At 40.1% G+C, this 15,287-nt stretch overlaps 1 protein-coding gene across 2 annotated transcripts; it reads right to left on the reverse strand.

Annotated features, from left to right (window-relative positions):
- Positions 1 to 2,483: 2,483 nt before the first annotated feature.
- Positions 2,484 to 13,701, reverse strand: pdzd11 (PDZ domain containing 11). Of its 2 annotated transcripts, none has more exons than XM_055643640.1 (7): positions 13,558 to 13,701; positions 9,032 to 9,175; positions 8,131 to 8,214; positions 7,245 to 7,301; positions 5,889 to 5,987; positions 4,714 to 4,774; positions 2,484 to 2,993 (listed from the first exon to the last, which is right to left on the reverse strand). In XM_055643640.1, the coding sequence occupies exons 2-7, from the start codon at positions 9,140 to 9,142 to the stop codon at positions 2,959 to 2,961; spliced, it is 447 nt and encodes a 148-aa protein (XP_055499615.1). In that variant the 5' UTR covers positions 9,143 to 9,175; positions 13,558 to 13,701; the 3' UTR covers positions 2,484 to 2,958. The 2 variants fall into 2 exon arrangements, with proteins under 2 accessions (XP_055499615.1, XP_055499616.1); XM_055643641.1 differs by having other exon boundaries at positions 9,032 to 9,155; positions 13,558 to 13,668.
- Positions 13,702 to 15,287: the final 1,586 nt, after the last annotated feature.

A 15,287-nucleotide genomic window follows, 5' to 3' on the forward strand; every position in this document is an offset into this window, starting at 1 on the left:
CAATGCGTGCAAGGTTATGATCTTTGTCTTACAGTTATGAGGTGGTGTTGAAGTTGTTCAGTTTATTCAGTGATAATACTCCCATACATTGGCATTCACCTTCTACTGTATTCTAGTGATTTTTTTTTAAGGTGTTCCTTTTCATTATTTGATCAATCCACCCTCCATAAGAAAATTCATAAATGAACCTAAGCAGAACTGTGCTTTGCTGCTGGCTTCTATGCACAGAGGACTTTTTTGTTTGTAAATGTATCTTGTATGACTGCTTTAAATGCTCATGTTCATACAGAAATTGAACAGGTGAAAGTATATTTTGATTCACCCAGGAGTTGTCATTTATTTTGCTGCACAGATTTTTTTTGTGAAGATAATATTTAACGTCAGAAACAATAGTATAAACAAAAGGACCACCTTTATTTTTAGTGGATAATGTGAAGTTTAAGCTTGTATCAAGCAGGGAAGAGTAAACCACCTCATTTAGCTTTGTTGTTCCAGGTTAGCAAGAAACAAAGTTAATCCTCCAGTAACTCCTGGATGGGAAACAAACACCACCCCAATTATGCATGTGTGCCCTATTTTTTTAAAAACTGTAATACAGGTTGCAGAAGCTCTAGATGGATGGTATCAAATACATTTTTGGGTTTCCATGTTAAATTACAGAGAACAAACAATTTTTCTCTTTGGAAATATTCCTGTGCCAAGGTCACAGACCTATTCAAAAAGTTGAAGTTGAAGGAAATTTCAAATGTGCATAATAATTCTTCACAGAAAAATGTGAAATGTCAAACAGTGAAAAGAAAAGTTGAAAAGATAGGGAGACAACTAACCATATAATTTAAAGGTTCAAAATGTAAACTTGTTCTTAAGAGATTCAAAGATTAATATTTCCTGGTAACTTCAGTAAACACTACTACAGTGAACTTTTGTCAATTTGGTCTCCAATAATTATGCAGTAAGTCAATGATTACATTTAAATCATAAGACTTAAGAACTACAGCTATGGAGCATTTTTCTAAGCTTAGATGAAGAAATATGTATATTTTTAGGAACATTTAGTCACTAAAGCTTTCTCTACTGTACATTTACTTCCTGACCTAGGAGTAAATGGAATACAGTACAGGAAGCCTTACATTTGATTAATTCATATTGTACCTAGCATTTAAATCCTCAAGTTTGGAGTACAAAGGTATTGAATATGTCACACAGCTCCTCCTAATAGTTAAAGAAGATCGACACTGCTGCAGTTAATGCCTAACGTATTGCAAAGTAGTATGGTTTTCAGTGTATGAAATGGCTTGGGGTTCCAGAGTTGTATCTTCAAATTTGGGATGTGAAATGCCCAACAGAGGAAGGAAATCAATTTTGGGGTAATTCCTGGTGTAGCAGTAGGGCACTGGTGATGATTAGGCAAAGGAAACTAATGAAATGACTTGTGGATGGTTAATCAAACCATGCAGATATATTTTTCTCCCCGTTGCCAATAGAGTCAGAGTAATTCAGAATTGAAATAGATACTATAATCACACAGTTGATCAGCACTCAAACTCCACTTTTAGGAAATTAAAGGCAATTGTGAAATCACTTAAGTGCCTCTCGGAGAGGAGACTGTGGAGGGAATTGAGTGAATGAATCAACCCCCGTGTGGTGAATCTTGAACTTTGTATTAGTTTTGTTTTGATACTAAAACCTGATTACAGCATTGTCAAATTTATACTTGAATCAAGCTATTATAAATCAGATACAGCAATTGTTTACATTGATTTCAACTCATCAAAACTACAGATTTAAATGAAACTGAATTAATTTAAGTTAATTAAAAATTCTACTCAATTATACTTTCCTCTTTCTACACTGTAACTGTTACAAGTAAAATGTAGTTATTGAACAATGGTGTGTCTCATCTCAAATTTGTGTTAAAACATCAGGGCTTTGAAGTATGGTGCTTTTCCAAGATGGACTATGTTTGAGTGTTAATACGACAAAGGGACTTTTACATCACACTTCTACTTCAATTGCAGCTGATTGAACATCAACAATGTTTCCCTCTTCTCAAAATAATTGCCTGTGCAGCATCGGCCAAAAGTGTACTGAAATCAACTTGCACCATGAATGGTTCAGCTGGATACTCAAAAATATTTGAATACAATTTGTAAATGCAGTAGTTACATTTATACAGTGCCTTATTTTACCAAACCCAAGTCCCAGGTTTTTGCTGGTAGTCTCCTGTTTCAGCAGTGGCATTTCTGAAGGTGTAACAACAGAAGCCACTCATATCTACTATTTATATAGATGGTTCCAGAACCCCTTAATTCAAATAATTTGATGCATCCAGTGTTTTCTGTTTATTAATACCATGATGAAATAAGGGCTTTTATTTATTCTATTACCTGACACAGCTGGATTACAGATTTTTTTTTTTTCTCCATCACCCCTTTCAATATGATTTGCTTTGGTGAAAAATCATGTAGTTACGATGCAAACAATTATATTGATTTAAAAAAAAAAGTTTTATTTCAAAAGCAAATTGTTGCAGCTTCTGGAACGAAGTGGAGTGAGTGGCAGCAGGAGCGGTGGCAATATTGATCTGAATCTTCAGCATTCCAGTTACTACCCAATTCTACCATTTGTTTTTATTCTAAGATTAATTATAAAAAACAAGCTAAATCCAATATCCATTATTAAAAATTAATCCAGGGTAAGTTGTATAAACATTTATGGCTACTCCTTGGTCAGGTTGGAGATCACTTTTACAAAACTAGGTACATTTTCACTTCACAAGACTGTTAGGGTTTACCCAAGTGTTAGTCTAAAGCATGACTGACTAAATAAAAAAAATATATATAATTCAATTTGCATTTCAACAAATACCTAATTTCAGAATCCCACACTAATGCAGTGATTTCTAGTTAATTGCTATGGTGCAGTGATCCTTTAGATGGCCATCAGTGGAACCTCCTTTTAATGAACTGTCCTTTCCTTCTGCCTTCGGAAGTCTGAAATACAGAGCCAAAAATAATACATATAATTTGAAAACATCCAGTAAATTGGCCTCCACTGCCTTCTGTGGTAGAGAATGCCACAGATTCAAAACTCTGGGTGAATGAGGTTTTTCCTCATAAAGTGTGCGACAAAGTAATTGTGACGTCCTTATTCAAAATACAGTCAGCAATACAAATCATTAATGTCAAGGCTGATAATTAAAACCAATGAGATAATTCGAAATATAATTGAAATAGCTTCACGCAGCAAGATGAAACTATATAGTTTCTAGAAATATGATTGCTGCTGTTGGCCCTGGTACTTTGATTTGTGAAAGCCAACAGAATACAGTTTTGCAACTTAATAAGGTGGAAGGTAACAGCAGGCAAAGACAAAAATGAATGGAAAAAGCAAAATATGAATCTGGATGTGTAAATGTAATATACTTTTCAATCTCACATATTTTTCCCCTTTCCTCCTTTCCCTGCGTTTTTTAAAAATTTCTATTATCTCACCATTTTAGGTAAATAGCTTTTTTCTAAGTCTGTTGTAAGGCCATTATTTTCCCTGGATGCTGTCTAACCTTGATACAACATTTAGTTAATATTATAATTACAATAGTTTTTTTACAGTTCCCCAGAATGAATAGGGGAAAACAAATTCAATGTGCAAGGTCATCCACCTTGTGTCTAAAGTTTGTAATAGCAACAATGAAGACTGGGATTGTAAATATTGAGTATGAATATAAAGTCTAAGAGAATATTACCCTTTACATGATGGGTATTACTGGGGGGGAATAAATTATGCCCGATTTGTATAGAATAATCAAACCCCATATGGATACTGGCCTGATATTTTGAGGTACGTTTAATATTGCTGTCAGTCCAGTAGGGATTAAGAGAGTAGCAATAACTTGGCTGTTATCTTCTTTTGTTTACCACCCCCACATGACCATAGTAAAAAGTACATTCAAATAATCAATTTCTTCACATTATGAGCCCCAGACAGGAATCTACTTGAGAGATGCAGCATGGAAACCGATCCTTTGGCCCATCGATCCACACCGACCATTGATCGCCCGTTCACACTATATTCTGTGTTATCCCACTTTCACGTCCACTCTACGGACCAGGGGCAATTTACTCAGGCCAATTACCCTACAAACGCGCACGTCTTTGGGTTATGGGAGGAGGAAATTAGAGCACCCGCAGGAAATCCACGGCATTGTGGGAAGAATGTGCAAACTCTGCAAACAGTACCCAAGGTTAGGATCGAACACGGGTCGCTGGTGCCGAGGCAGTAACTCTACCAGCTGCACCACTGTGCCACCAATAGTGAAATGACAGCCAAGCCATTTGATATTAAATTCTGATTCCTACTACATGGTAGAAATATGGAACTTTCCCACAAAAGATTGTGAATACTGGATCAGATAAAACTTAGAAAGCGGATCTTTACCCAACAATATATATGATGGGATGCAGTTCAACAGCATGTGGGATTGAGATCAGTGAAACACCGCAGGTTCAATCGTCACCAATGCTGCAGTGTGTAGTCTGCATGTTTTCCCTGTGAGTGCACAGGGGTGATTGCACTTCCCTTTGGTGCTTTATTTTCGTCCCACTTGATCACCACCAACTATGTCATGAGAAAATATGAAATCTGATCCAGTTTAAAAAAAAATTGAAGTTGAATACAAACACCTGTTCCTAAAACAATTAAGGTTCTACTTACTATATGGAAAGTAGCGAACCCGCATTATAATCTCTTTGGCAGATTTCAGGATCTCAACAGCCTGTGCAATGGAAAATTTTAATTTAGCAATGAAAAATGCTTTAAATGAGAAAAGCACATGATTATTTACATAAAGTTTTATAATGATAACATTCTGAACTAGATCCACTCAAACATTAGCATTGCTATCCAAAGACTCATTGACTCAGTGTTTACTTTCTCTTTCCCAGATGATACTTAACCTATCAGTTACCTGCATTCTTTCATTGTACTTTGTTGCTATGCCAAGTCAAATTTATTGTCTTATGCACAAGTACACTGAGGTACAGGTACAATTAAAATCTTGCTGTGCAGCATCACAAACACATACAGTAGACGAGCCAAGCATGCAACCATAAAATTATATTTTAATGACATTGTCTAATTATAAATGTAAAAACAAGGAACTACAGATGCTGATTTACACAAAAGGGTGCAAAAGACCCTTCTTTAGATTTATGGAAAAAGTCTGAAGAAGGGTCCCGATCCAAAACATCACCTATCCATGTTCTCCAGGAATGCTGAGTGATCCCAGCACTTTTTTGTCTAATTATAAATTAGTTTACTCTCTTTGTCACTCAATGGTCGCTACTTATTTTCTCTTGCATCTTACACTGGGAATTAAATGATTACCAAATAAATAAAAACATTGAAATTCAAGGTTCAGCATCTTCTAGAGCATCTTGCACATATTCTACTCGAGGACTAACCACGAAATAGGCATTTAAGTTGCCAATTATGTGAATGGCCCTTGGTCATCAACTACCATATCATATTCTGGTACCTGCTACACACTCTGAATTAGATTTAAGTTTTAAAACTAAGTCGTCATGTTTCTATTGTATGCCTTTACAATTGTTCATATTGATTAATTGATTCTAGCCACTTGCTGTTATGGATTCAATGAACGATGGTGGCACAAAGTGCTGGAGTAACTCAGCAGGTCGGGCATCCCTGGAGAACATGGATAGGTGATGTTTCAGGTTGAAAAAACTGATCGCGACCTGAAGCGCCACCTTACCATGTTCTCTAATTATGCTACCTGACCTACTGAGTTACAACAGCACTTTGTATCCTTTTGGTGTATTAACCAGCATCTGTAGTTCCTTGTTTCTACAATAAATTATGATACTTACTTTACTGTGTTCTATGTCTTGAAAGTCAATGTCATTTACAGCAAGAACCTGATCTCCCTCTTGCAAACCTGCATGATCTGCGTCAGAATCGGGAATTACCTGCAACAAAAGGTAAATCCCCAAATTTTAAGGTTCGTACTCAACACCATGATCTATTTTTAAAAAAAAACTTCCCTTTCTGTACATCAATCCTGACTGAGAGATAGGTTGTTGACATGTTACTAACTTTCTGCCAACACAGAAAATATAGAAAGATAACAGGTCCTATTAAATTAAGTGCTATCTATCTCAAGGGCCAAGGGATTTAAATTTTAATATATATTGACAAGGGCACAATTAAATTCTTACTTGCGGCGACTTGTTCTGTTAATTGTTACACGTAACAATTAAAGACCCCGACTTGAGATAGTTGCCACTTAATTTACTTAATTTACTTATTACCTTTCTAAATCTTCTGTGTTGCAAGAAATCTGGGACATATCAACAATGTTTCTCTCAGTTGTGCACATAGAAAAGGAAGATTTTTTTTTTAATGGAATGCGGTGAATTTCTGTGCATATCAAATTAATATTAAATTGCAGGAAATAATGTGGTTTTCACATTGAATGTTCTCTTTCACCAAGTACTTTCATGGCATGTGAAGGGCAGGTTAAATTTTAAATGGAAAGCCTACTCTCGCAACACTTTAAAACTCAGCTGACTATGTCACACTTGCTTGATTAGTCTGGACGAACTCAAATAGACTCTGGTCCCCATATGGTTGTCAGAAGGACTTTGCAAAGTCAGCTGAGCCATATCCAAATTCAGTATCTAGGACAAGGTCAAGTAGACCATTCTATTTTATTCCTTCATTAATTTATTGTAACTATACTGCAGTTGAATTGGTTACTAGAATACTGTAGAGGCATTTAATCATCAACCACAGGGACAAGTCAGAAATCATGTACAGGCCAGACCAGCTAAGGATGGCAGATTTACTTCTCTGAAGGTTATTAGTGAACCAGATTGAGTTTTTCACACCAATCTGGCTGTTTTCATGACTGTCATTACCAAAACTAGTTAGTGCTCTTTTGCACCTAGCCAAACATCATCTATTATCTATTGCTTATCAGGGTATTTCAGTAGAGTGACATGGACAAATTAATGACAAATGATGAATGTTGTGGCTAAGAATGATGAGTGATGTGCTGTGTTGTTACATTCACTGGGAATCAGATTTAGACTGTCCAAATTCATTTCACAACAGATTCTAGAAGGCAGATTGCAAAGCAAATGTTGTTCAACAACCTACATTCAATTTAAAACTTGAAGTAACTCACTGAGACTCATTTAAGCCTTGTAAGCCAAAACACCAACCTTTGATATGAAGATGCCAAGCTGTGAGGCCTTTCCCCCTCGGATGTTAAACCCAAGCTGCAGGAAACAGGAAGACAAGTTCCATCCGAATTACACTGTTTCTAGGAAAACATTCACTAACTCTTCATATGAAACTGCCAAATTCAAACGATAGATAACTTTCTACAATTAGTTTTATAATTGGGTGACACAGTGGCTCAGCGGTAGAGTTACTGCCTTACAGCGCCAGAGACTCGGTTTTGATCCTCACTATATGGAGTTTGTACGTTCTCCCCGTGACCGCGTGGGTTTTCACCGAACGCACTGGTTTCCCCGCACACTTCAAAGACGTACAGGTTTGTAGGTTAATTGGCTTTGGTAAAAATTGTAAATAGTCCCTAGTGTGTGCTCGTGCATGGGGATCATTAGTTGGCAGGAACTATGTGGGCTGAAGAGCCTGTTTCCGTGCTGTATCTCTAAACTAAACTGAAATTGAAGGCTAGGTGTTTACATAGCCAGAAGTCACTTTTTATTGAAGATTCCTTCAAACATGAGTAATTCGCAAACGATACAAGCAGCATTGCATTTTTTTCCTAACCTCTTATTCCTTCTGAGCCAATTTAACAAACTGGCCACTTCAAAATACATCTGCACACAGGAAAACTGCTCAAAAGTCTGAAAAAGAAACTAGAATTTCTTTGTTATGCCCTTGCTAAAACTACAACAGCACTGGAGATGGGTTAGTTTTATGGACAATTCTTGCAACCTAATTTGTAGCTCTAATTGAGACAACTTAATTTAATTTTTTCATGGAATATCATACTTAATGGATAAATTTACCATTTAATACAAAACATTGTCAATAGTAGACATCTGAGACCTGTCCTTGCCTAGGAAACTTTATTACCTGAGCCCCAGAGGGTTTCTTCAGCTGGACTGTGCGAGGCAAAAATTGGGTCAGCTCGTTGTTGTAATCGGAGTGATGTAACCTCTAATGAATTCAAAAGTTTTTTCAAAATGTTATTCCATAATACAATCATACCATATTTTTCACTTGCTGAAAAATGTAAAATCTACTCACGTTAGATTTAACATAATTTAACATGTTAACTCAAGCATACAATTAAAAGGGGCCATGACATGTCCACCTTGCCAATTTTTCACAGTACACCCTGTCAAGTTTGTGTGTTCCCAATGTCCACCCTAAGTGAAACCACACAGATGCAAGTTTGACACCTGGAATGTCAGAATCCTCAGAGATGCCCAACATGAACATCATTGCTCTGCTTTCTTAGCTTAGGAACTCAAGATACTTTGTCATTTGCATCTTCACCCTGAATGAGATATGATGGGTAGGAGGTAGCAACCTCAATGAACAAGGTGTGTTGGAAGGAACTGCAGAAGCTGGTTTACACTGAAGATAGACACAAAATGCTGGAGTAACTCAACGTGCCAGGTAGCATCTCTGCAGAAAAGGAATACATGATGTTTCGGTTCAAAATCCAGTCTGAAGTAGGATCTCGACCCGAAACGTCACCCATTCCTTTTCTCTAGAGATGCTGTGTGACTCACTGAGACTCTAGCATTTTGTGTCTATCTTCAATGAACAAGGTACCCTATAGAAAGGGGAAAAAGGAAGAGAAATGCCATTTTCACAGATTGGGTTACACCATCAAGAATGAGCCAGTTTGGTTTCAGCAAGTTTCCCCTTCACAATTAGGCCTGCAATGTTCAGTATCACACTGATAGAAACCTTTACCATGAGGTCATCAACACAGTACTATAGAGAAAATAATTTGTACAATTACCTCATGCAGTGGAATCCAGGGAGGAGGATTCTCATATGGTGGCAAAAACACAACTGGATACTGATAATCATCATAAGCACCTTTTGGCTCCACGTATACACGATTCGACATTGGTTTGCTATTTCTGAAATAATCCAGCAAAATCTGTATTACAAGGTCATAAACTAAAGCAAAATACCATGAAAATATTGTTATAAAAAATAGATATAGAGAAGGACATTCAGCCACCTTTCATTCAACCAGAAAGAACCAACAGACCATTTATTGTAGCATCGAACTGTCAGTGAATTGAAGGTTTCTGTCCTATAAGATGGTCACGTATGCGTGTCCTGTTTTTGTTTAACTTGGAATTCGTTTCTTAGATATATACTTTTAATTTTTTTCTGCATCATACATAACTAGAGACCAAAGTCCTACCAAAAATAACATCAAGTTGCACATCAGTAGGAACACATTGTAATTCTGTAGCCGTAAAGCACAAGCATTTAATGGACTTCAAATTACTAACTTATAAAATTGTACTATTTGCCAACTGCCTTTATGGAAGTGAGCATTTTCCATACAGGTCTCACTTCAATAATTTAAATAATATAAAAAAGACACTAAATTAAAATTAATGACCCACCAGTTCATAATCTTGCAGAATTGTTAGGCTATATTCATGTTTTTTTTAAACTAAACTAACCACCAGTGCGTGGTGTTTCTTCAAACAATTTTGATTTCCATTTTACAAAATGCTCACAATAGTCAGAACTGGCATTTCAATTGGCAATTGGTTATTCATGTCATCTGCCAATGTGTATGTGTACAATTAATGCAATCCAGATTTTGCTATTTTAATTACTTTGAAACTGACAGAATGGCATATTTAGGTATATACTAGACCAAGTTGAGTCGCGTCCCCTCAACGCGTGGTTGTTGTCGGGGGGGGGGGGGGGGGGCGGTCAGTGGCGTTGCATGCACACTAACCACCCCCCACACACACACTAACCACCCCCCTTGATATTATACTAATATTATTCATTCGCTCCTTTTACCCCATCCCCGCCCTATCCATTCACGCATAGCCCACAACTCGCAGGCACTTCTGGAGAGAGGGGGGTTAGAGAGAAAGGGCAGAGACAGAGAGAGGGGCAGAGACAGAGACAGAGAGAGAGGGGGAGGAGTGGGTGGGAGGGTGAGAGATGGTGGGGGAGAGAGAGGGTGGGAGGAGAGAAGGGGGAGAGATAGTGTGGGGGAGAGAGGGTGGGGGGAGAGAGGAGGGAGGGGAGGGGAGGGGGGAGAGAGGAGAGGAGGGGGGGGGGAGAGAGGGGGGGGGGAGAGAGAGAGGAGGAGGGGGGTAGAGTGCTGACATGGATAGAGAAGCAGTTGGCAGACAGGAAACAAAGAGTAGGGATCAATGGGTCCCTTTCAGAATGACAGGCAGTGACTACTGGAGTACCACAAGGCTCAATGCTGGGACCGCAACTATTTACAATATACATCAATGACTTGGATGAAGGGATTCAAAGTGACATTAGCAAATTTGCAGATGGCACAAAGCTGGGTGGCAGTGTGAACTGTGAAGGGGATGCTATGAGAATGCAGGGTGACTTGGACAGGTTGGGGGAGTGGGCAGATGCATGGCAGATGAAGTTTAATGCGGATAAATGTGAGGTTCTCCACTTTGGTAGCAAAAACAGGAAGGCAGATTACTATCTAAATGGCATCAAGTTGGGAAAATGGGAAGTACAATGGGATCTGGGGGTCCTTGTACATCAGTCTATGAAAGTAAGCATGCAGGTACAGCAGGCAGTGAAGAAAGTGAATGACACGTTGGCCTTTATAACAATAGGAATCGAATATAGGAGCAAAGAGGTCCTTCTGCCGTTGTAGAGCCCTAGTGAGACCACACCTGGAGTATTGTGTGCAGTTTTGGTCCCCTAATTTGAGGAAGGACATTCTTGCTGTTGAGGGAGTGCAGCCTCGGTTTACAAGGTTAATTCCCGGGATGGCGGGACTGTCATATGCTGAGAGAATGGAGCAGCTGGGCTTGTACACTCTGGAGTTTAGAAGGATGAGAGGTGATCTCATTGAAACATATAAGATTGTTAAGGGCTTGGACATGAGGCAGGAAACATGTTCCCGATGTTGGGGGAGTCCAGAACCAGGGGCCGCAGTTTAAGAATAAGGACTAAGCCATTTAGAACGGAGACGAGGAAACACTTTTTCTCACAGATAATGGTGAGCCTGTGGAATTCTCTGCCTCAGAGGGCAGTGGGAGCAGGTTCTTTGGATGCTTTCAAGAGAGAGCTAGATAGGGCTCTTAAAAATTGTAGAGTCAGGGGATATGGGGAGAAGGCAGGAATGGGGTACTGATTGAGGATGATCAGCCATGATCACATTGAATGGCGGTGCTGGCTCGAAGGGCCGAATGGCTTACTCCTGCACCTATTGTCAATGCTTCCATGATTTCTAAAGCCATCTCCTTGAGTACCCTGGGATGCAGACCATCAGGCCCTGGGGATGTATCATCCTTCAATCCCATCAACCCAACGGGAACAAGGAAAGAGAGTTCACGTTGCGGCCCTGTTTTCACCAATCATTCCAGAATCATGCACAAGAATCACAAGCAGCACAAGACAGACACCATTGTATGCAGATGCCGAGACGTGTGTTCAGCTCTGGTTGAACAACTTCTAATCTTGTGTGTGGACTCGATAAGAAGAAATCTACCCAACACCATTTCCTGACTAACGTGAATTTCCTTCAGTTCCTCCATCATCCAGATCCTCTATACCCTAGTACATCTGGGAGATTGTTTGTGTCTTCCTTAGTGAAAACAGAACCAAAGTGCCTGTTCATTCGTCTGCCATTTCCTTGTTCCCCATAATAAATTCACCTGTTTCTGTCTTCAATGAACCCACAATTGTCTTAACTAATCTTTTCGTTTTCACATACCTAAAGAAGCTTTTACTATCCTTCTTTATATTTTTGGGTGGCTTACCTTCGTACTTCATCTTTTCTCCCCATGTTGCCTTTTTAGTTACCTTCTGTTGTTCCAAATTAAAACATTTAAATTCATCTGAAGTATATAATTGTAATCAATATAAAGATTACAGTTGAGTGTAATTATTATAGTTGAGTGAGCTGTCTAAGTAACTAAAGGATTAGAAAGGGAAGCACACATTGCTTTCAGAAGGCTTTCAACAAGGTCCCACATAAGAGATTAGTATGCAAACTTAAAATACACGGTATTGGGGGTTCAGTATTGATGTGGATAGAGAACTGGCTGGCAGACAGGAAGCAAAGAATAGGAGTAAACGGGTTCTTTTCAGAAAGGCAGGCAGTGACTAGTGGGGTACCACAAGGCTGGGACCCCAGCTATTCACAATATACTGTATATTAATGATTTTGACAGGGGAATTGAATGCAACATCTCCAAGTTTGCGGATGACATGAAGCTGGGGGGCAGTGTTAGTTGTGAGGAGGATGCTAGGAGGCTGCAAGGTGACTTGGATAGGTTGGGTGAGTGGGCAAATGCACGGCAAATGCAGTATAATGTGGATAAATGTGAGTGGCAAAAACATGAAAGTAGACTATTATCTGAATGGTGGCAGAATAGGAAAAGGGGAGATGCAACAAGACTTGAGTGTCATAGTACACCAGTCATTGAAAGTAGGCATGCAGGTGCAGCAGGCAGTGAAGAAAGCAAATGGTATGTTAGCATTCATAGCAAAAAGATTTGAGTATAAGAGCAGGGAGGTTCTACTGCAGTTGTACAGGGTCTTGGTGAGACCACACCTGGAGTGTAGCCTACAGTTTTGGTCTCCTAATCTGAGGAAAGACATTCTTGCCATAAAGGGAGTACAGCGAAGGTTCACCAGACTGATTCCTGGGATGGCAGGACTTTCATATGAAGAAAGACTGGATGGACTCGGCTTGTACACGCTAGAATTTAGAAGAGGGGGGATCTTATAGAAACTTACAAAATTCTTAAGGGGTTGGACAGGCTAGATGCAGGAAGATGACTGCAGAAACCAAATTTCGTTTGAACCTCAATGAGGTTCAAATGACAACAAATAAATTGTATTGTATATTGTATTGTATTGTATATTGAAGGGCCGAATGGACTACTCCTGCACCTATTTTTCTATGTTTCTCTTCAATGTTACTTTAGACACAAGAACTTTCACTGACAGAAGATTTAGGTTATTTTGTCCGGTGGGATCTCTTGTCCTTCTAATGGTACTCTGCACATAGTGTAGCTTCTAGCAGCCACGGTAGTCTCGAAGGGCCGAATGGCCTAACCCTGCACCTATTGGCCATTGTAACTCCATGCATTAACAAAGCCAACAACACAACAAACCCCGCAGGAAAAGTGGAAGGAGATTTCGCGAAGAAGCAGCGACCTGTTCGTGGGCCTTGGCTTCAATAACATTGCACTCCGCAGGAGCTGAATGCAGCGGAGCCAGGTGCAGGAAAACCCCTTTGACCGTCCATGATGTGATTTAAACCCCCGGACGACCCCCCCCCCCGGACCTTACCTCGGACTCTGGTTTAAACCTGGCTCCGGGGCAACCGCTCCGCCCGTCGCCAACCGCCGCCTCCGCCCTACGCCTCACGTCAGCAGCGGTCACGACCAATCGGGTTCCCGGGCAACTGCTCCCCCCCCCCTTCCCATCCTCTCGCCGCCCTGCGTCTGACGTCAGCAACGGTCGTCGCCAATCAAGACCAAAGATGATCACGACGACCACGTGATTATAGGATGACATCAGAACGGATTGTGACGCGATGTCCTTCCCAAAGATCTTATAGCGAAGGGCTCTTGAAAATAAGTCAGGGGATATGGGGAGAAGGCAGGGACGGGGTACTGATTGGAGATGATCAGCCATGCTCACATTGAATGGCGGTGCTGGCTCGAAGGGCCAAATGGCCTACTCCTGCACCTATTGTCTATAGCCACGCACCTGCCCACTCACTCAACCTGTCCAGGTCAACCTGCAACCTCCTAACATCCTCTACACAGTTCACACTACCACCCAGCTTTGTGTCATCCGCAAACCTGCTGGTGTTGCTCCTAATTTCCTCTTCAAAATTATTAATGTATATGGTAAACAGTGAGTTGCTTGATCCAGAACCCAGACTTTCTGTCCAATGAGTAATGGTTTCAAGTCTTGTCTCTTGACCGAATTGTCAAAATGCGCCTTCATTCGCTGCTTGTTCTCTTCAAGTCGCGCAAAGTTCCTTTGCCCTTGGTATGTCTTGTTGGTGTCAAGTTCGGGGGTAGAGGTGTCCGAATCGGTCTTCCAAACATCATCTCTGCTGGTGACGGTAACTTGGAATCAATCGGTGTAGTACACAAGTTGAGTAAAGCTGCGTTGTCAAGGACTCCTTGATGGCAGATTTCACCGTTCGTACCATTCTATCAACAAGGCCATTTGAATGTGGGTACCTAGGTGAGGACGTCGTACGGGTGATTCCCCATTGCTTGCACATGAACTTGAACAGTTCTCCAACAAATTGTGGGCCGTTGTCGGAGATGATTTCCGTCGGTGCTCCTAAGAAGCCAAATGTTAACCATATTACCATAACCATATAACAATTACAGCACGGCAACAGGCTATCTCGGCCCTTCTAGTCCGTGCCGAATATTACGTCATTCCCACATATACATGTTGCTACGCGGGCAAACTAAGTAGTCCTTGTGATATAACAAAGTAGTCCTTGCAATATCCCAACACTCCCCTGCCTCAGCTTTCTTTACCTCCCCCCTCCTTCCCCCCCCCCCCCCCCCCCCCCCAACTACTACAATCAGTATGATGAAGGGTTCAGACCCAAAGTCACCTATCCATGTTCTCCAGAGATGCTGCCAAACCTGCTGAGATACTCCCACATTTCTTTATGTGGCTAAATGAGTGGTGGGAAAGAAACCGTGTATTTTGGTCCCATCATCTGCATCTGGCTTAGACCAACTAGGGCTATAAACTAGAAAATGTACTTGTAGGACTAGTGGGTAGGGTATTTGTTGAAGGACCCAAATAGATCACACAAATTAGGAACTGGAGTAGGCCATTTAGTCCCTCAACCATTTAATAAGGTTATGGTTAATCTGTTTATAATCTTGATACCACATTCCAATATATTTATGGTATCCTTTTACCAGATTGTTTATTGAGAATCTATCTCTGCCTTAAATATTAAAAATCTTTACATCTACTCCTCTTTGAGAAAGAATTGCAGACTTAATAATGCCTTTGAGAAAAAAAATTGCATC

The sequence above is a fragment of the Leucoraja erinacea genome, chromosome 12, assembly GCF_028641065.1.
Source record: "Leucoraja erinacea ecotype New England chromosome 12, Leri_hhj_1, whole genome shotgun sequence".
Taxonomy (NCBI): domain Eukaryota; kingdom Metazoa; phylum Chordata; class Chondrichthyes; order Rajiformes; family Rajidae; genus Leucoraja; species Leucoraja erinaceus.